Source organism: Gouania willdenowi, chromosome 16 (genome assembly GCF_900634775.1).
Source record: "Gouania willdenowi chromosome 16, fGouWil2.1, whole genome shotgun sequence".
Taxonomy (NCBI): Eukaryota; Metazoa; Chordata; class Actinopteri; order Blenniiformes; family Gobiesocidae; genus Gouania; species Gouania willdenowi.
The window spans coordinates 45,369-68,334 of record NC_041059.1 but is presented as its reverse complement, the minus strand read 5'-3'; the positions used below and the strand labels follow the sequence as shown (position 1 = coordinate 68,334).

General features: G+C 36.7%; 1 protein-coding gene across 1 annotated transcript; it reads left to right on the top strand.

Annotated features, from left to right (window-relative positions):
* The first annotated feature begins 296 nt into the window (after nucleotides 1–296).
* On the top strand, nucleotides 297–22,301 carry LOC114478525 (probable ATP-dependent RNA helicase ddx6). Its single transcript, XM_028471638.1, has 12 exons — nucleotides 297–431; nucleotides 9,175–9,821; nucleotides 10,910–10,973; nucleotides 11,120–11,224; nucleotides 17,429–17,558; nucleotides 17,687–17,833; nucleotides 19,883–19,977; nucleotides 20,064–20,186; nucleotides 20,257–20,385; nucleotides 21,537–21,717; nucleotides 21,862–21,963; nucleotides 22,062–22,301. Exons 2-12 carry the CDS (start codon nucleotides 9,664–9,666, stop codon nucleotides 22,286–22,288), a joined length of 1,461 nt encoding a protein of 486 aa, XP_028327439.1. The 5' UTR covers nucleotides 297–431; nucleotides 9,175–9,663; the 3' UTR covers nucleotides 22,289–22,301.
* The last annotated feature ends 665 nt before the right edge of the window (nucleotides 22,302–22,966 follow it).

Here is a 22,966-nt window from a genome sequence, read left to right as displayed (position 1 = left end):
ACTTTTGTTTGTGTATTTATTTATTTATTTAATTATTATTTTCCAAACGGCATGTTTTTGGTTTTATTTAAATATCATGATAATTGATTCAAATTAAACCAGTTTAAATGTTTAAACTGCTTCATTTACCAGAACTTAAATAAATATATATTTTAAAATCCACTTTTTAATGATATTTGTTAAGAAAAACCTTGAAGATATTTAAGAACATTGGCACAACAGTGGTTGGTCAGCTAGGATACATTCTGAAAACAAAGCTGTGATTGGTCAGTTGGAGTTTTCGTATGAGAGCTGGTCTGTGATTGGCCAGTAGAGGGCAGCCCAAATAGGAGCGCGCGGCCATGTTGGATCACACGGAGACAAAAGAATGACAAGTGTCACAAAAACCTCTAAAAACTAACCAAACATCAAACTACAAGACAACCAACAAGGTGAGTTTATCAGGCTTAAAGTGAGGAAATACATCCTGCCTGGGTTTTTGTGCGCTGATATATATATATTTTTATTAATCTAACTGTTCATATCAACATATAAACGCTAAGCTAACGCTAGTTCAACAACTTTTTAAAAGTGTTACATTAGTTCATGAACGAGTTGTTTGAGGTTCACTTTGTGCCGTTGGTTCTGATGATTTTTAAACATCTTTGTGCTGTAATGTTAACTCTGTAGTGGAAGTTAATGGCACGCCGCTAAAGTTTAGTAACTTTTTCATGCTAACGCTAGCTAGCATGCTAAGCACCGTGTTTGTCTCTTTTAAAGAACCAGTCCAGTGCCCGTCTAAAGTATGTATTCATATAGTGGGAGGAGCTTAAGTAGAGTTATCAATTGTCCAAATGAGAATGTGTTTGAAGGTTGTAATACATAGAGGTGTAAATACTCTGTAGTGTTTTAAGGGTTTATTTATGTGTAAAATAAAATGGTGTGTGTGATTTATCTGGTTTAATTCTATGAGACATGAATATGATAAATGAATAAATAAAGTTTGTACCAAAGCGGTGGTTTAGGTAGAATCAGATAAAAGAGAGATTCGTACAAATAAAAGTATTTATTTAGCGTGTGCTTGCGCCAAAGCTAATGTTGAATGGCTCCTTTTCTTGGGGAATATACTTTTTGATCATTTATTTTTCTTTTCACTAATTTCCCATGGCAAGCTCAGTATGGTATTCTGAGAAACAACTGGAGTCAGTAATAGTGTCTGATGTCAATACAAATAGGAATGGGGGTGGTATACAACATAGCCACACATGCTGATGAATAGTTGACTTAACTGGCATATAGTAGTTTAGTATGAAGTAAAGATTGACAATGATTTGAGATATTTGCAAAATGTTTTCTGCAACAAGCAGTGGCTGAAATAACAGGTCATTTATTTTATATAATTTTAAAAGAAGTAAAAAAAATAACATTAAATCTTAACAGGTTACATGTTTTATTATTTTACAGAAATGCTGTACATGAATTAATTTAACAGTAACATAACCAACTTATCTGCATTGTTTCACCTCATGAATTAAATTCAGAGGGTCCAGCTCTGATAGTGGGGTCTCCTAACCCTCTTCCCCTGGTCAGGGGTCTGTAACCTTTACTCTACAAGGAACCATTTAACCTCATCTCATTAAATTATATACAGTTAAAATTATATAGAATAATATTTGATTTATATTGATCATGTAAATGGAAACTTAAAAACAGTTTAAAATAAAATAAATTAACATCAATAAATAAAACATCTTTATCTTCAAATTTTTACACATCTCAGTTTACATGAACACAATGTTTATAAAGAAGATTTTTATAGTTAATGTATATGAAAGTCTACAAAAAGTAACATGAATATAATAATATATGATCATGTGATCAACACATGCTAATTACTCATTTCTTGCCACACATAAAACATACATATTTAACCTGTACATTGGTGGTTAAATGAATCTGTTCCCACACAATTAAAATCTGTATTTTCTTCCAGAAATAGTGTTTTTGTTGGTTTAGTTTCTTACCAGGGATTTAAAACTTAAGGTTAGTCACAGGTGGAGGAAAGTTGATGGTCTGTAGATGTTGTAGGAATGTGCTGAGTCATTGTACAACCTGATTTATTTTAGCTTAATAAATTGTTATATTTTTATTTTATTTGTCATTAATCATTAATAACCTCTGTAAAAAATAACTATTTATTTCAATAGTTTTTTTTTAAAGCTATAGGGAGCCATTGTATAAGAGTCAAAGGGCCACATTAGGCCCCAGAGCTACAGGTTGCAGACCCCTGCTTTGAGAGAACCACAGCTGAACATCTGTCCTGGTATCATAGTCACATGCACCTGCAACACTTACTAAACTGCCAAAAAAAAAAAAAACTATGCAACTCATCACGCACTCCTAAACACAGAGCTGAGCAGTTCACGCTTAACTTTAGTGTCTGTGAAGCTCCACCTGTTTCTGGTGAAGCTAGAAACAGGGAGGGAGGGGCTTAGCAGCCTCCGTCAGCTTCACCTGCTCAGTGTTTAATATGAACATTTTATCAGAGTTAAAGAAGATTTGTGGGAACAAGTTGTGTTTTTGTGGATGACTGATTCTAGATGTTGTAGAGTCTGAAACATCGTACGTTCATGATAACTTGATAGTTTCTAATATTCTGGCCCTAGTGGTGAAATAACTGATGCATCTTGTGTCTATATTTGGTGACATTTAGGGATGCACCGAATATTCGGCCACCGAATATATTTTGTGGAAAGTGTGTGCCCGTTGCTGCAGAACCAGCAGCAGCAGCTCCTCTTCGGCACACAAACACAGCCAGACTCTATACTTTCCGCTTATCGCTCTCCGCTCGTCCGTCACCGCGTAAAAGAAGGAAGTCTGGACGGCTGTTGCTGCGCTGGTTCCACGACAGAGTCCGCTGTGGGTCATGAATCCATAAACATCTCCATCGTTTCCTCCTTACACTACACCGGGTCTCGCTGCATAGGCTGGTGTAGCATTAGCATTATCTAACAGCTGATGTGTGTAAACAATGGGTCCGTGGCTCCAAGCAGTGACTCCCACCACGATCAGCAGCAGAAAAAGTTGTGCAGTTTGTATTTACATATATGGTAATAAATTATAATATATATTCTATATTAAACAGCAGTGTTTGTTTTAGCTGTTAGAGAGGGAGGAGCTAACATTCTAAGAGGCGTGTTAGGTGACGTCATCTGCCAACATGGGTAAAATCCAACTGTCCCGTTTAAAGCTGACTTTTTATAAAATGTGTAATAATAAGAGAGGAAACATAACTTTTTACACTTTGTTCCTCTGAATGAGGCTAAATGATGTTTATCACTGTAGATAAACCATTAGAAAGTCATTTTTTTATCATACCTCACCTTTAATGGACTTTAGATTTTTTGGAATGCATGTTTTGTTTTATTTGAAGGGTTAATATAAATGATAAACTTTGTTGTGCTTTTTATGAAAAGCAAAGGCTACTGGAATATTTAAAAAATGTCAGAATATTCAATAAATATTTTCTTTAAAAAAATTTTTAAAAAAAACATGTCTAAAAATGTATTCTTGGCTATTTATGTACTACTTAAATAGTGAAAAACTTAACTGTATTTTTCATTTTGGTGCATCCCTACCTATTATTGTTTTCTTGTAAAACTATTGGAAAAAAAAAAAAAAATGGTTTATATCACCTATAGCCATTTTGAGTAAAAATATATAGATATGAATATTGGTCCATATCACCCAGGCCTAATGTAACCAAAGCAGTAACGTTTTATCTTGTAAAGGATATGATTGTCTAAACTGTGTGACATGAGGCGTTCAAACACTGATTAAAGTATGATTTTATTAATATGAGTGTATTACCTCAATAACTAATAGAAATCACTAGACTGATATGATGCCTTGTTATGTAGCATGTGATGCTAATGCTACACTACTCTAGTTAAACAAAGTAAAAAGACTGTGTGACTATAAGAACATGTCAGACCTTTTGTTTGATGTTAATTGTACTTAACATCAAGTACAATTAACGATTGATGGAAGTAGGGCTGCACGATTTTGACAAAAAACCTAATTGCCATTTTTTTTTTTTCTGACAAATATTTTGATTTGATTTACGATTTTTTTTAAATATTATACATTTAAATGCATTTGCATTTTATTTCATTTCCAAATTCTGTTTTCCACATCAAATTTTCTAAATTAAATTTTTTTTTTTAAATAATATTTTTTTTCAGAAATTAGTTTTTAGCTCCTGCGAGGAAACAAAACACTAACAAATAGAAAAACCATAATTAAACAAAAATGTATGTCAAAAATAAAGTGAGATACAATTAAAAGATAGATTTAAGTTGTACTGTGAGGAAACAAAATAAATACAAATAAAATCTAGAACTGCAAGCAGTTATGAAAGGGGGCCAAGCCTTCCCGCACGACTCGGCCCCCAGGTTTCGCGGAGCCCGTGGAAGTACGTCACGAAGGATGACGGGCTTAGGGCGAGGGTCATTACACAGGCCAACGTGCCATTTGCTGTGAACAGGTGGATATGAAGTTTTGGAAGATGTGATTTAAAATGTGAAAGTTACAGGCCAAAATGCATTTGCACCCGTTATAGCGCCACCTCGTGGTACACTTTTTGGTATGGGTGATCTGTGTGCTGTTCTATAGTTACCCTGTAAATTTCACAGCCCTCAACATAAAACTTCAGCTGAAATAAAGGTTTGTTTATTTATATGTTATGTAGTAATAAGCCACGCCCACTTTGACCAATCGTGATTAACTTCGAGATACGGTCCCAGGAGCGACCCAAGGTCATACCCACCAAATTTGGTAAAAATCAGTTGTGCCATTTTGGAGCTATACATTTCTCATAATTGCAGTGCCCCCTAGAGGCCTAATTTATTCAAATCTGGCTCATACCCCCACAGTCTCATGGCAACCAAGGATCTCAGAATTGGTGGTGTTAGCAATTATTTTGACCAAGATATGCAACAGTTTGCGTTTTTATAGCTAGCTAGAAAACTTTACTCGTTAATATTTTGTGCATATTTTTCCAGAACAATTTTTTTTGCTAAACTTTAGATCAGGTCCAAATGAAGACTCTACATGCCAAGTTTCACGCCGATTGGACAAAACCCCAAGGAGTAATTTGAAAAAGTAGGTTTTTGATATGTCGTGACTTACAAAGAGCAATGTGCTGTGGGAGTGGGCGTGGCCTATATTAGAAGATGCGACTCTATGTAGGGAACATGTGGATATGAATTTTATGAGGATGTGAATTAAATTGTGAAAGTTAAAGGCCAAAATGTTCTTGCAATTATAGCGCCACCTAGTGGCGCAATTTTGGTATGGGTGGTCTGTGTGGTCTTTTATATCTACCCTGTAAATTTCACTGCCCTCAACAAAATACTTCAGCAGAAATAAATGTTTGTTTATTTATGTGTTATGATGTCATTAGCTACGCCCACTTTGACCAATCGCAAATAACTTTGAGATATCGCCTCAGGAGGGACCCAAGATCATACTCTCCAAATTTGGTAAAAATTGGTCATGCCATTTAAGAGATATAAATATTCGTTATTTGTAGTGCCCTCTAGCAGCCTACATCATTCAAATTTGGCGCTTTTCCACAGTCACATGCCAACTAAAGATCTTTGTTGTTGTTAGCATTTATTTTGACCGAGATATGCGCCAGTTCGCATTTTTATTGTGAGCTAGAAAATTTTACTTGGTAATAATTTGCGCATAATTTACCCGAACAAACTCATTTTGATAACTGTATATCACGTCCAACTGAAGACTCTACGTGCCAAGTTTCACACTGATTGCACAAAATCCCAAGGAGGATTTCAAAAAAGTAGGTTTTCCAGTTTTTGCAATTTTGCTCCGAGAAAAGTTAGGCGGAAATGGGCGTGGCCTAGCCCAGGTAATTCAGTGCTATTCAAGGAATCTGGATATGAAGGTTTTAAATTTGCAACAAACGGTGTGGGAGTTATTGGCCAAAACGCATTGACCTTTGTTATAGCGCCACCTGCTGGCGGATATTTGTGAATTTTTGCATCCAAGGTCCCCTGGGGGTTTTGGACCCAACCACCAAAGGGCACCGCCCTACCTTTTACCCAAGGAAAAATAATAATAAAAACCCTTGCGATAACAATAGGGTTCCTAGCACCGCTGGTCAACAGTTAAAGTTCTAAGTTTTAGGTGTTTAGTCTTGCGTTAGCATTAGCATTGCGTTAGCATTAGCATTGCGTTAGCATTAGCATTGCGTTAGCATTAGCATTGCGTTAGCATTGGCATTGTGTTAGCATTAGCATTGTTATCATTGGCGTAGCATTGCGTTAGCATTAGGATTGTGTTAGCATTAGCATTTCATTATGTTAGCATTGGATTAGCATTAGCATTAACATTGCGTTGGCATTGGTGTAGTATTGACATTAGCATTGCGCTGGCATTAGCCTTGTGCTGGTATTGCGCTAGCGTTAGCATTGCGTTGGCATTAGCCTAGCATTGACATTAGCATAGTGTTAGCATTACCCTAGCGTTAGCAATAGCCTTACATTAGCATTACACAACCATTAACATTAGCCCAGTAAACAGTAAAACCAGTACCACCAGTTAGAAGTCCAGTTCACACAGTAGTGTGTCTAAAAATCCCAGTATGAGCTGAAAGTGAACAAACAGCTGAACATGTCAAAGTTTGAATGGTGGAAATCTATTAAAAAATGACAATTAAAGATCGAAGTTGTAAGTGTTAAAGGAGAACCTGCAAACCCCACATAAGAGGAGGATTGGTGATGAAGAGGAGAGGTGATGAAGATTTGACTGGTGGAAATCAGTTAAAACCACTCAGATAACCTGCAAATTCCCCATTGAAAAGCTCTTTGGGCTGTCGGAGGCCTAGTTACCATGGTTACCCCATTCATTTCAATGGGAGACTGCTGTTTTTTGAAAAATCTCATTCTCAATTCATTTCAATGGGCCTTAAAATCGCACTTTTTTGCAATTTTTTTTTTTTCTGCCAATCTTTAACAAATCGCTTATAAAAATAATAGCACGCGATTCCCGACCATCACGCACGTTTTGATGTAACTTTTGCGTGGGTTTTCTCAAAACTCTGGGACTAGTAACGCGCCGAACTTTTGGCGGAAGATGGAAAATAATAAGAGACGCAGAAGAACTATAGTGGCTCGAGCCACTGACTGCACACCATGTAATGGAGTGTAATGCGAGGCCACGAGCCCCTAACTAAACAACAACGCGGACTGAGTTATTAGTTAGCCAAACACAACAGTTGGAACACTGGACAGGTGAAGATGATTAAAGCTGATCACATTCTCATGGAGCCCCGCTGTGCTACACGAAAAATGGACGGAGCTTCACAGGCACAGCAAAGTTAAACGGGCACTGATGGCTCTGTAGTTAGGAGTCAGTGATGATTTGCGTTGTTATAGACGTTTGTGGTGATTTAAGATGAGTTTAATGCAACCAAGACAGGATGAGAGAAGGCGGCGCGCCTAATAAGCGGTCCCCGGAAACTTTTCCCCATTTTAAAAAAACGTCCTTTGCCCCATGGTGACGGCGTTTCATGCAGATTTTGTCCATTTCCGTATTTAACCGTATTAACTGGTCGATTTCGTCCGCGATTCCCTTAAGGCGGATTTTATAGGGTCCTACTTGTTCAAATGCCAGGTTTTTGTGATGTAAAAAAATGACACCAAGATAAATAATTTCACAACTTTTTCCACCTTTAATGTGACCTAGAACCTGTACAATGATAAAACAAACTGAAACCTTTAAAAGAGGTGAAGTAAAAAATTAAAAACAGAGAATGATGTCACTAAAGTGTATAACTGGGGGTGGGACTGTGTTCAGATTTAACCAATCACATTCAAACTCATGTTAAATGTGAGTCAGCACACACCTGTCACCATTTACAGTGTCTCTGATTAACCACAAATAAAGTTCAGATGTTCTAGAAGCTTTTCCTCACATTTTTGTTGCCACATCTTCCAGAACAATCCATTGTCCTCCGAGAACTTCTAAAGCATCAGAGGATCTCATTATTCAAAGATATCTGTCAGGTGTAGGCTACAAAATACTTTCTAATGAATTAAATATTACAGTGAAGACATCATCAAGTGGGGAAAATATGGCACTACAGTGACTTTACCAAAAACAGGACATCCGTCCAAAATTGATGACAAGACGAGAAGAAAAGTGGTCATGGAGGCTGCCAAGAGGCCGACAGCAACATTGAAGGAGCTGCAGGAGTACTGTCTGTGTAGAACATGTGACAACAATCTCCGTCTTCTTCATATGTCTGGGCTATGGGGTAGGACGGCAAGATGGAAGCTTTATCTTACCAAGAAAAACATCTAAGCCCAGCTTCATTTTGTAAAAACACATTTGAAATCTCCCAAACACGTGTGAAAATGTGTTATGGTCTGATGGAACCAAGGTGGAACTTTTTGGCCATAATTCCAAAAGGTATTTTTTTTTTCCCTTTAAAGGTTTTAGTTTGTTAGGGTTACCTAACCCTAACCTAACCTAACCTAACCCTAACCCTTCAATATCATTGTACAGGTTAAAAGTGGAAAAAGTTGTGAAATTATTTATCTTGGTGTAATTTTTATCACAAAAACCTGGCATTTGAACAGGGGTGTGTAGACTTTATATTCACTGTACATCAATGTATATAAGTCCCGGCTTCATCTGATAGACCCCTATACAAATGGAGACGTGCGTCGTGATCGCCCAGCCAATAGGCTTTGACTTCCTGTAGCGGAGCCTGTCAATCAAAGTCACTGCGTAAACAAGGGCGTGCGTCACAACAGCAAACAGGTAACAATGATTTTGGCTCTTACCTGACCCACAGACATATATCAATACGACCTTGTTATGTTCCGCGTTGCTTGTGTAGATTGGCAGATGCAGTGGGAGGGAGTGAAGCTGTTTAGAGCGGGACATCGAGACATTTCTCAGAAACTCCGGATATCAGCGTTAATGAAATATTTATCAGCAATAATTTGTCTTAATACCATAATTTGTTGTGGTCCAAATGAGGGTTGGTTTCTACACTCATTTCGTGGATGTTTTTAATTCTTGTTAGCCTTGTAAGGCTAATAATTAGATGGGTAACTATGATAACTATGACATATCTAATAATCACTTGTTTTGTTTCTGCAGGACTCTTGGACACATCATAAAGCACTTAGCAGACCTCAATCACATTCCTACAGTTACATTTAAAAACAAACACTTGTGATGTTTGGATTGATTTTTCAAACCTTATTTTGAACTTCTCAGGACTGGTTTAGAACCTATGAGGCTAAAATAAGCTCCATGTGTAATTATTTTTCTGGGTGTTTGAATGTCCAAAGTTAACACACGAGCTAAGAGTCGTATTAAACTCAATTTAAAACCAAAGCTTTTTGTTGTAACAAACACGAGGGTAAACAGAAACATTTTATATAAAACCTTATTTACCATTTTGGTAAAAAAAATATATGAATGTTGTTTTCTCTCGTTTTGGAGAGTTCTCTTGTATTTACTCCTAGTTCTCATACAGATCTCTTCTTTTTAAGAGCTCTTAATATCTGACAAACTAGAACTTAGTTATTCTACATAAGTAACTTAAACTGTGAACAAGGGCCAGTTTTAACTATAGTTGGACCAATGGCTACTACAACAGCAAATCCATCAGCGCTGAATGGAATGAACAAAGCATCAAATGGACAGCTCAGAGGACCCCCATTTGGACCCCACGCCGCCATCCAGCAGGCAAACCCTCCTCTGAGCAAGACGAGCTTTCCTCAGAGCAGCGGTGGAATAAAGTAAGATTATTATTGATGATTGTTCCACTAAAGGAGGCTTTAATGACATTAATTACTGTACAAACTAATTGTTTTTATAATTAGTGGTTTTCTTTTATTAAAACTGGTGTAATCCTGCTTTTACCTTTCCTCAGACAGTAGTAATTAACAATTGTCTTTCGGACGTTTATTAATTGTAATTCTCATTTTTATCTTTAATGTTTATTTTAACTCTTTAAATGTGTTCACAGTTTTATAATTGTTTGTTTAATTTTTTTTGTATAATTTTGCTACACATTGAAAGTAACTTAACTAATCACACACTCAAAAATCCTTGACCTAACTAAACTTTCTCAGTTAATTAACCTCGTCACTGTAACGATTCGTTGTTGGTCATTCGATTCATGATGATTTTAATTTAGAACCATTCAGTAACTTTTTATCATAAATAATAATGTGTATGCACAAATCCCTGATACTGAACAGTACAGGTGAGCTTTACTAGATTACTGATGTTTGTCAGTGAATCATCTATAAATTAATGATGGACATATACAAACAAGTAAACTACATTTAATGTCAAATATATTCACATTTTATTTGAATAAAGTCCAACCAATGCTTCAATTTAAATTAACAGGATGTTAACTTTTCAATAATCAATATGTTTTTAATAAAATCCATAGGTTTACCTGACTCTTCTGATTGTTTTTATACTCCAAAATAAAACAATATTAATATCAACAATGATGTGTTGAGGTTAAATAAGCAGTGGTTGGTGGTCATCATGAGACTTCTGCAGAGCTAATGCTAAAGAGCCATTGATTACCTTTTAAAATGATTTTAGATGGATAATGTGTCATCAGGAAGGACTGCTAGTCAAGCACGGATGGATGTCGTTGATCAGAGGAATATACATCCATTAATCAATCTAATGGATCAATCGTTTTACCTTACCGTCACCACTGATGAAAAGTAGCCTAACTGCATTTTGTTTATTGAAATAAAATACATTAATGTACAATGTTCCATTAGATGAACCAAATACTGATGCTAATGTTGTAAAATAACCAGTGCTCAGACATTAATAATGTTTAATGTGATGTTAGGTTTGGAGCTGACTGGAAGAATAGCCTGGAGCTTCCTCCCAAAGACACCAGAGTCAGAACTACGGTGAGAGCATTATTAATAATAATAATAATAATAATAATAGTAATAATAATAAGTCTATGACTACAGGCTCATTCTAGTCATTAGCTGTGTTTTTATCTTCAAAACTGTTCCATGAATCATTCTTCCATGGTTTTTTTGTTACTCAGGATGTGACCTCGACTAAGGGAAATGAATTTGAGGACTACTGCCTGAAGAGAGAACTTCTGATGGGGATTTTTGAGATGGGTTGGGAGAAACCCTCCCCCATCCAGGTAAAGAGTTAATTCATATCCATTCTTGTCTTTAAATATGTCCTTTCTATTTATAATCGATACTTATCATTCGGGTTGGGCACTGAGAACCGGTTCCTAACATCCGGTTCCAGAACCGTTACGAAGATGTTTGAATTTTGATTTGTTTTTTCGATTTCTAAATGCCTACACAAGTTTGTTTCCGCAGCTTGCTCTGTTTGTTTAAGGGGGGGTTTGTATAAAGTGTGTGTGTGTGTGTGTGTGTGTGTGTTTTCAGTTTGGTCCACGGAGCGTGAAGGGAGATATGAACTAATCGCCGGTAAAAAGTCCAGTAAAACTCTGGAAAACAAACACCAGGAATAAATAGTTCAATTAAATTGAACTCTATTTGTATAGCACAATTTACAACAAAGTAATCCCAATGCTCTTATCAAAATATAAACTTCATAATAAGAAAGAAAAAACCCAACAAGATCCACATGAACAAACATTTAGCGACAGTTGGAAGAAACGACTCCCTTTGAACAGGAATAAATTTCTGTTAGAACCAGGTTCAGAGGTGGCAGCCATCTGCGTGGACTGGTTGTGGTTAGTAGACAGAAGGACCAACAGAACAGGATAGAGAGATAGAACATCAGAGTGTTCCAGACTAGTTGAGCCGTGAACCACAGATCAGGAACTGACATCATCAGCTTCACGACACCTGAAACAGAGCAGAGAGAGAAGGACGAGGAGAAGACACTGACTGCAGAAAAACATGATACATTATTATCAGGTCAGCCTGTCTTGGCCTTGGGCTTCACTCCCAGTGCCTAGTCAGCTAACAGTGACTCTAAGGTCTATAAATGTGACTGTTTATAGAAGAGCCCATGTCTGCTCTAGCAGTTATGTTAACGCTATTATACAGTATACGCTTCAGCATATAAGTAGGTTTTGAGTTTAGCCTTAAAGGTGGAGAGAGTAGTAGCCTCCTGTACTAAGACTGGGAGCTGGTTCCAAAGGGGAGGAGCCTGGTAGCTGAATGCTCCGCCTCCTGTTCTACTTCTAGAGTCTTTAGGAACTTCCAGAAGACCATCAGACTGAGAGCAGAGTGATCTACCTGGACGATAGGGCATTAACAGGTCTCTATAGATATACAGAAGCTAGATCATGTAGAGCTTTGTATCCTAACAGGAGGATTTTAAACTCTATTCTAGATTTTACAGGAAGCCAATGAAGAGAAGCCAATACTGTAGAAATATGTTCTCTCCTGTTAGTACCTGTTAGTATTCTAGCTGCAGCATTCTGAATTAACTGGAGCCTTTTTAGTGAGTTACTAGGACATCCTGACAGTATAGAGTTACAATAATCTAATCTAGATGTAACACATGCATGGATTAGTTTTTCAGCATCACTCTGGGTCAAGATATTCCTGATTTTATAGATATTATGGAGGTAGAAGAAGGCTGTCCTTGTGATTTGTTTAATATGAGAATTAAAGGATAAGTCTGTATCAAAGATAATGTCTATGTTTTTTACTGTGGTGCTGGGTGACAGAGTGATGTCATCCAGAGACACTATTTACTCTGATAATTTATCTCTGAGGTGTTTTGGACCAAATAAAATCACTTTGGTTTTATCCTGGTTAAGAAGGAGAAAGTTACGACTCATCCAGGATGTGATGTCATTAAGACAAGCCTGGAGTTTTAATAACTGATGAGTTTCATCTGATTTCATTGAGAGATAAAGCTGTGTATCATCTGCATAGCAATAGAAATGTATATTATGTTCTCTGATAATGTTACCTAGTGGAAGCATATATAATATATTGGTCCTAAAACTGAACCTTGTGGAACTCCATGATTAACTCTGGCTGAGAACAGATTATTAACATGAACAAAGTGGGTTCTGTCTGATAGGTAGGATTTAAACCAACCCAGCGCTGTTTTTTTAATCCCAAAAACACTTTCCAGTCTCTGCAGCAGTAGATGATGATCCACTGTATCGAAGTGCTAATTAGCGGAAGGACATCTTTAAATAGTGGAGTTGGGTTTGGAACTAAATGACAGGTTGTTGGTTTAGAAGCACTAACTATTGAGGTCAGTTCAGATAGACCAATTGGAGTGAAACTATGTAAATAAAAGCTGCATGTTGGGGTAATTTCATGAGCTGCTTTGTTTAATATGTATTGATCACTCCTGCAGGGGGGACATTAGCTTTGTTTCTAATTGTTAGAATTTTATCAGTAAAGAAGTTGATGAAGTCATCACTGCTCAGGTTGACAGGAATAGAGGGTTTGACAGAGCTGTGGCTTTTGGTGGGCGTGGCTACAGTGTTGAATAGAAACCAAGGATCATTTTTGTTTTCCTCTATTAAAGTTTTGTGAAGTACTTTTTTATAAGTTAAACTCTATCTCCAAGCAATATGAACTTCTACCATGTTTGAGGGGAGACACTTCCTTTCCAATTTTCGCAATGCCTGTTTTAAAAGACGCAATTCAGATTGATACCAGGGAGCAACCTTTTTATGACATATCGTCTTTTTAAGCGGAGCAACAGCATCCAGAGCTGTGTGCAGTGACAACATTGCACTGTTGAGAAGATGATCTATTTTCTCTGTCGTTAGACATTGATAGCTACTCTCTGTTGCGATATCATATGGATCAGAGGTAAGCAATGATGGAACTAAATCTAGCTACTGCTTTTCATATGTTAGAACAACATCCAGGGCATGATTAAGATAATGAGTTGGTTTGTTTACATTTTGTGTAAAGCCGATTGAATCTAATAGTGAGGTAAATAATTTTTTTAGGCTGTTTTCATCATCAACATGAATGTTAAAGTCACCTACTTTATCAGTGCCCAGCACCAGATCAGTGAGAAAGTCAGAGAATTCAGAGAGAAACACTGAATATGGACCAGGGGGACGGTAAACTATAACCAATAAAGTGAGTTTTTCTATTTCGTTTTTTGGGATTACACATTTCAAGTGAGAGGCTTTCGAATAAATTTTGGTTAAGTTTGGTTTTTGGGGTAACTGATAAGCTTGAGTGAAAAACTGCTGCCACTCCTCCTCCCCGACCACCTCTACAGGGAATATGGTGATTACCATAAATGGGAGGGCTGGCTTCATTAAGAGCAAGAAAATCTTCATTTTTTTTAGCCAAGTCTCCATGAGGTATAATAAACCTACTATAATTGATGGTCAGTTTTAAGATCACTCACTAAGAGGGATTTAGACCAAAGCGATCTGATATTTCATAGTCCACATTTAATAGTTTTTTCATTGTTTTGTGTTCTGTTTGTAGTTTTAATTTTTATGAGATTTTTATTAACTCTATTGTGGGCTTTAATTTGTGTTGCATGTTGTTCTGTACTGCTCAGCACAGTGTTTATGGGGTATATGTGCTCAGTTTTGAGTAAGGGGCTTACAGTTGTGTGCGAAAGTCAGGGCACCCCTTTAAAAACAGCATATTTTATATATTTAAAAAGTTATATTCATATTTACTGTCTCTCTGGTATATGGGAAAAAAAGACAATATTGTCAGGAAACATTAATGCATAGTTACATTTTATTTTATAAATTGAACAAAATTACAAAAATGAAAAACATAATTTTGGCATGTGCAAAAGTCGGGGCACCCTACAGCATCAGTACCTTCAGTACTTAGTAACACCCCCTCTGGCAGATATCACAGCTTGTAAACGCTTCTTATAGCCAACAACAAGTCTCTGGATTCTATTATTTGGGATTTTTCCCCATTCTTCCTTGCAAAAGGCTTCCAGTTCTGCAATATTCCTAGGACGTCTTGCATGCACAGCTCTTTTAAGATCTACCCACAGATTTTCGATAATGTTTAAGTCGGGAGACTGTGAAGGCCATTCCAAGACCTTCAGCTTGCGTTTCTTGAAGTAGTCCATGGTGGATTTGGAGGTATGTTTAGGATCATTATCCTGTTGTAGAAGCCATCCTCTTTTCAGCTTTAGCTTTTTTACAGATGCTGTGATATTTGCCTCCAGAATTTGCTGGTATTTAATTGAATCCATTCTTCCTCCACCCGAGCAATGTTTCCTGTCCCACTGGCTGCAACACAACCCCAAAGCATGATGGATCCACCCCATATTTAACAGTTGGCAAGGTGTTCTTTTCATGAAATGCTGCTCCTTTTTTTCTCCAAACATACCTTTGCTTATTGTGGCCAAAGAGTTCTATTTTAACTTCATCAGTCCACAGCACTTGTTTCCAAAAGTCATCAGGCTTCTGTAGATGTTCTGTTGCATATTTTTGACGTATTTTATGATGAGGTCGTAGATAAGGTTTTTTTCTACAGACTCTTCCATGAAGGTCTTGTTTGTGCAAGTATCGGCGCACAGTGGAAGGGTGCACCACCACTCCTGAGTCTGCTAAATCTTCCTGGAGGTCTTTTGAAGTCAAATGTGGGTTTTGGTTTACCTTTCTGACCAGACTACGAGCTGTTCTCTCCGAGAGTTTCCTTGGTCTTCCAGATCTCTTCTTGACCTCCACAGTTCCCCTCACCTGCCATCTCTTAATTATGCCTCGCACTGTGGAAACTGCAAGCTGAAAACGCTTTGCTATCTTCTTGTAGCCCTCCCCGGCATTGTGGGCATCAATTACTTTCATTTTTTCTGTCTTACACAGCTTCTTAGAGGAACCCATGGTTGCTGAGTGTTTGTACAAGGTTTGTGGAGTCGCCGTATTTAAGAAACCCTGAAATTGGCACCAGCTGGCACTCCCTAATGACAATTGTTGACACATGCTTCAGGACCAATGAGCTGGTAGAGGTCTGAGCTTGTAAAAAGAATCTGACACTTTGAAACTCTCAGGGTGCCCCGACTTTTGCACATGCCAAAATTATGTTTTTCATTTTTGTAATTTTGTTCAATTTATAAAATAAAATGTAACTATGCATTAATGTTTCCTGACAATATTGTCTTTTTTTCACATATACCAGAGAGACAGTAAATATGAATATAACTTTTTAAATATATAAAATATGCTGTTTTTAAAGGGGTGCCCTGACTTTCACACACAACTGTATCTATGGAAGTGTTTGTTGTAACTGCTGGTTTATTCTCAGCTAGTCATGCGCGTGTGGAGTTGAGAATCGCAGACTAGATTTAATTTTAGCATTTGTGCTAGGGTGGACACCGTCTTTTTTTAATAAATCAGCACATTTCCAAAAGAGGTCAAAGTTATCAATAAATGTGAAATCATGGAAATTGCAGCAGGATTATAAGAAGTTGTACTGATGTAATAGACTGCGAAATCGTTCTATATTAACTTTTTATTGACACGTGCACTCCATACAACTTTCACAACATAAACAATTCACACATTTACTTGTTTATATACAACATATAAATTATTTACAGTCAAAAACAGTTTACATATGTACATAAAGCAAAAAAATACTTGGGGTACTTTTACTTTAATCAACAGATTGAAGGATTAAAAAATGTCCAAAGTTTCCCATGCTGTTTCCTTGTACTCCATGTTAAGAGGTCTTATATTAGTCTATTTCCTTTTTAAAGTGGTGCTATTTTTGTGGCTTTAGACTCACAATATAAACAATATAATAATAATCTTCCTCAACTAGAACTGTTGATTGATTTGTCACATGACTGCTCCAGAGTTTGAGTTTGTTTTTATTTTGTTTCACATTTACCTGGGCTGCAGCTCTTTGTTTTCTAGACTGCTGACTGGCCTGTGTAAAGCCTTTTTCAAATGAAATAATTATCCTGTGAAAGCTGTGACCTGTTTACCTGCACAACTCAAAGAATCAGTATCGAGAATCGTTAAGAACAGGAATTGAAATTGACAATGGGAATCATAATACCTCTAATATAACTACATAACATGGTACGATGAAATTTACCATTTTTCTCCACAGCTAAAAATAGATCAGACTCTAAATCAGAAATCAGCGAATGGTGGCCCGGGGGCCTCATGCAGCCCATGAACTAACTTGGTGTGGCCCCTAAAGCTAAAATTAGTAGAGAAACACCAAATTTTAATGAATGATTACATGAACTGGCGCTCTGTCCAGGGTGTACCTTGCATAACACCCTAGGAGAGCTGGAAAATTGATGATTGCATTACACAAGAATACACGTAACAACAAAATTGCACAAAATTAACATAACACAAAATATCAACAAAAATGCACTACAAAAACACACACAATTACCCGTCTGTGCTCTAAATGTTGGTGTTTTGTCTTCATAGGAGGAAAGCATTCCGATCGCTCTATCAGGTCGAGATATTTTGGCGCGAGCCAAGAACGGCACGGGTAAAAGTGGAGCCTACCTCATTCCTCTTTTGGAGAAAATTGATCTGAAGAAAGATCACATTCAAGGTGACTTTTAATCATGGGTTAAATAATCTAATAGTTATTTCTACTGCTATAGGTAATTCTACTGTGATGTACTACATTTGGAATAATGATAACTAATATTATGATGTTGATCTGTGTGTTTTATGCAGCCATGGTACTGGTACCAACCAGAGAACTGGCTCTACAGATGAGTCAGATCACCATTCAGCTCAGTAAACACCTGGGGGGGGTGAAGGTCATGGCCACCACTGGAGGAACCAACTTAAGGGATGACATTTTGCGTCTTGATGAGACAGGTAATTATTCATGCGTACTAATCATTAAACCTTTCTTGGCCATTTCTAACTCTGACTGTAACTGTAAGACTTTGGGATCAATACATATTTGTTTTTAATATTATACTTGTTAAATTATAGTGTAATAGCTGTGTGTATGTTTAACTGTAAGAAAAAAAATTAAATATGGCAATTTTCTTTTACTGATTTTAAAGAAATAAAAATACAAGCAACATGCTTACGTACAAAAATTAGGTCTAGAGATCATCCAGTTTGTTATGATGAATGCTGTTAAATACAAATGGAAGAACTTTTTTTGTTGTATTTAAGTGGCATGAACAAGAAAAAAAATCAACTTATGGATATATATATATATATATATTTATTAGTGGTGGGGCTTGATTAAAAAAAATCATCTAATTAATTAGACTTTGTAATTAATAATTTAAATTAAGTGTTTATTATTTCCATCACTGAGTGCTAACGTAATGTACAATATGAATAAAGAATATTATGATTGCATTGCATTTTTCAAAATTGTAAAGGTAGAAAATGTTTTCTACTGGTTGAGAGACAAATTATTGCCGTAGATTGACTTAGGATGGTCTATTTTACTGCATGATGAGTGAATATTGTAAAATAATAAGACTATTATACAAAAATACACATAAATGACACCAAAAACTCAAAATGACAACAGGAATACAGAGAATAATATAAAAAATTACTAACAATGCACACAAAATAATGGAAAACTACAGCAAATATACACAAATTGAGCAAAAAACACACACAAAATGACTCCAAAAACACACTAAACAGCAAAAACAAATATTTACTTAAAAAAACACAAGACGACTAAAAAATGCAAAAAAGGCTAATAACACCAAAAACACATTAACACAACATAACCACACAAAATTAGACAGTTTAAACTCAATGACAAAAGCTCACAAAATGACCAAATAAATAAAATGACTGAAAAAAAGACACAAAACAAAAACACAGAAAACACTATTTACTTATTATTTTATTACAGAATATATTAAGATCAAGTAAATATGGATCGTGATAGTTTGTAATCTCGATCCACCGTTTGCTTTTTCTGTCGTAGGGAGTCCCTCTAGCAAACGCGTCTTGACGTGACATTTGGCTCGACTTTTCTTTTGCTTTCCTTGTGCTACCTGCTGATGTGGATGGCCACCACTTTAACACAATACATTCTTTGTAATCCACCACATGCTTGCGGCTAAGGTGGTGGAGTATATTGCTTGTGTTAGAGTTTACCCTATGTACTGGTATTCGGTGTGAACCGGTATACCTCCCAGCACCAATTGAGCTGCTACACGTTTAGCATTGATGTGCTTGCTGCTACAAGTTTAGCGTTTAGGTGCTAGCTGCTACATTATTAGCGTTGAGGTGCTAGCTGCTACATGTTTAGCGTTGAGGTACTGGCTGCTACATGTTTAGCGTTGAGGTGCTAGCTGCTACATGTTTAGCGTTGAGGTGCTAGCTGAGGCTAGAAACAAACTTTTTCTCTAACAATTTACACACAACTAGGCTTTAGTTTTCTATGTGGTGTTTTTGATCATGAGTGGGGCTCCTGCAGCAGTAAGACACACACACACACACACACACACACACACACACACACACACACACACACACACACACAGCGAGTTTGATGAAAGCTCTGATTAGACCAGAATCAGAGCTGAACAACAGAGCATAGAGTTCCTCATTAAAACTGTCAATCAATGCTCACTGAGGGCCGTGATTGGAGGAAACCCCTCCTCTCAGCTTTCATTGGAGGGGCGGGGCCAACAGTGAAATTTGATCACGGTCACAATAATGTGTCTTAGCCAATAGAAACATTCTATTGCAATAGCAACGTTCAACCCTTAGTTGGATTAGGATCAATCAACAGCATTTTTCATACCCAAATACAATAATAATGATGCATTTTATTTGTATAGCACTTTTACAGCGCTCAATGGCGCAAATACACATGTATTGAACAGAACAAAGTGAGTTTGGGGTTCAGTTACCCTTTCATTTACTTTTGTCCAGTGCACGTGGTGATTGCCACCCCAGGCAGAATCCTGGACCTGATGAGGAAGGGCGTGGCCAAAGTGAATCAGGCTCAGATGATGGTGATGGATGAAGTACGTTTGTTTGGACACTGTTTTTATTACGTTATTGTTTTCTTGCTATTGGCTGATGTATTTCTGTTATTTTAATTTTTATTCAGGCAGATAAGCTGCTGTCTCAGGACTTTGTGGTTCTGGTTGAAGACATTATCAGCTTCTTTCCAAAGGAACGTCAGATTTTGCTGTACTCTGCCACTTTCCCCATGAGTGTGCAGCTGTTTATGGTGAGTGCTTATCGGGTAAATCACATTCACATCTGTGCTGATTTTGTATATATTTATAATTTTGTGTCAGAGCAAACAGCTGCAAAAGCCGTACGAAATTAACCTGATGGAAGAACTGACGCTGAAGGGAATCACCCAGTATTACGCCTACGTCACAGAGAGACAGAAGGTCCACTGTCTCAACACGCTCTTCTCTCGGGTGAGATTAATAGATTAATGCAGATTAATACTAGATTAATAGATCACTATAAATTAATATACTAGAGTTAAGGTTATCTAAATCATGATCATTGTTAATATCGTAGTAATCGTTTATTAATTTAATCATAACCCATACATGAAGGGACTACAGATGAAAGATAGCTTCTGGTTAAATCTGATACATTTTCTGTATGGATATTAATGTCTACTGTCCCTGTTAGATAAACCAAAAATACTTCAACACTATTGACATTTTTGTTTCAGGAAGAGAAAATTGGATCCTGTAATAAATGCATGTGTCATTTTGTTGGTTCATTCCCTGATGGTCAGAAACTTTTATATTATTATTATTAGGGATGTAACGATTCACTCAACTCCCGATACGATTCGATTCACGATACTGGATTCACGATACGATTCTCTCACGATTTATTTTACAAAATGGGAATGTAGACAATTTTTTTTTTTGGGAAAAAACTAGAAAATACTATTATTTTCCTTTTATTTTTCATTGTCAAAAGAATTCCTTGATAAACTATTCAAAACAATGCAATTTAACTAAAAATAAATCTTGAATTAAATAAATAAAGGAATAATACAAATGAAAATGAAGCCTATTAATTTAAATTCTGGTTTTATAATAAACAATGCAAAACTGCATAATAGTTCTTTTTCTTTTAAAAGTGCAACTGAAAATGTATTTTGTGCCTTAACAATTGGTCTTTTAAAAAAAAAAATTACGTCATATTTGTTTGGACCAGCAGAGGGCGCTGGTAACGCAGTGGTCGGTTGGCATGCAGATATCTTTCAGTGAAGAAGAGATGCTATGCTAGCAGACAGAGCTAATAGAAAAACGTGACTTTTACAGATATTCAAGTAATATTACAGATATTCTTTCGGTGCTAAAGGGGTAATGAATGATTTATTAACATATTTAAGAGTAGAAGGCGGCCAGAAAGAAAGTATTAGCAGACTCCGCCCGCCGCCTACACTTGTGGATAGCACCCTCTGCTGGTTAAAAAAAGTACTGCGATTCAATTTTCAGAAAATCGATATCAACCGTGATACCTTTGAATCGATTTTTAACTGCCTTACGATTAATCGTTACATCCCTAATTATTATTGATTATTTTTGTTCTCATGCTACAGCTCCAGATCAATCAGTCCATCATATTTTGTAACTCCACTCAAAGAGTTGAGCTCCTGGCAAAGAAGATCACCCAGCTGGGGTACTCGTGTTTCTACATCCATGCAAAGATGATGCAGGAGTACAGGAACCGTGTGTTCCATGACTTCAGGAACGGTTTGTGCAGAAACCTGGTCTGCACAGGTAACTTATGTAGTTTATTTATTTCTATTTTAAACTATATAAACATGTATGTTTACTATCCCAGAAATAAACTATATAAAGAAAACTGTTTATGTAGTTTATTTATTTCTGGGTTAGTGAACATACGCGTTTATATTCCCACAGATCTGTTCACACGTGGTATTGACATCCAGGCAGTGAACGTGGTCATTAACTTTGATTTCCCCAGATCCGCAGAGACTTATCTTCACCGCATTGGGAGATCAGGTTCATTCATTCATTCACTCATTCATTTAAGGTCCGGTAACATCCATCACTACTAACATGTGCACTTATTCACATGTTGAACATTCATATGTTCACAGGACGTTTTGGTCACCTGGGTCTGGCCATTAATCTGATCTCATCTGAGGATCGATACAATCTGAAGACTATTGAGGACCAGCTGGTCACTGACATCAAACCCATCCCCAGCAGCATCGATAAGAGCCTCTACGTGGCTGAGTTTCACTCACTACACACACACACACACCACCAAGAAGAAGAAGAAGAAGAAGAACGGCCTGAAATACAGGAAGTGGGACTCGTCTGAGTCACAACACTCAGTAAGTTTCACTGAGTCCTGATATACTGTATAGGGATGAGCGAGTACAGCACGACCTGCATCTGTTAACCATATGAATTATCTGTACTCAGCCTAACCTGGAAGTGGGCAGGATTTGTCTTGAAATGGGTGGGGCTTTAACTGGTATGTTATTTTAAGATTGCAATTGATATGGGTTGATCAGAAATTGTTATATTTATTTCTAAACTTTTTACAGGACAGCGTAGTATTGTGTTGAAGACCACACTATCCGAGACCAAGACTTGCCCGAGACCAGAATGCACCAAGACTTCCGGGAGCCGAGACCATAAACATATTTTTTTTATTATTTAAAAATATATAGAAATAAATAAAATTATGACACGGTTTGACAGTTAAATAACATCTCTCTTTAATTTTAGTTTCTTTTAAATACATTTGACGGAGAAAAAAGGTGCCTGGAAAAAATTAACTAAAATATTAAAACTGCTACTGATAAATTCACAATTATTCTACATATTTGAAAACAATATTTTTATGTCAGCTGAATGTACAGCAAGTGTTTAAAATTATTTCTGCCAATAAATAACATAGTGAAACTAAATACAACAAACTCAAACCATGGATCAGTCATGTGACAAATCAATCAATAGTTCTTGTTGAGAATTATTATTATTATTCTGGATA

Coding starts and splice junctions, on each gene's coding strand:
- LOC114478525 (XM_028471638.1), top strand. CDS start 9,664: ATGGCTACTACAACAGCAAATCCATCAGCGCTGAATGGAATGAACAAA. Junction 9,822..10,909: donor CAGAGCAGCGGTGGAATAAA/GTAAGATTATTA, acceptor ATGTGATGTTAG/GTTTGGAGCTGACTGGAAGA. Junction 21,964..22,061: donor TCACCGCATTGGGAGATCAG/GTTCATTCATTC, acceptor ATATGTTCACAG/GACGTTTTGGTCACCTGGGT.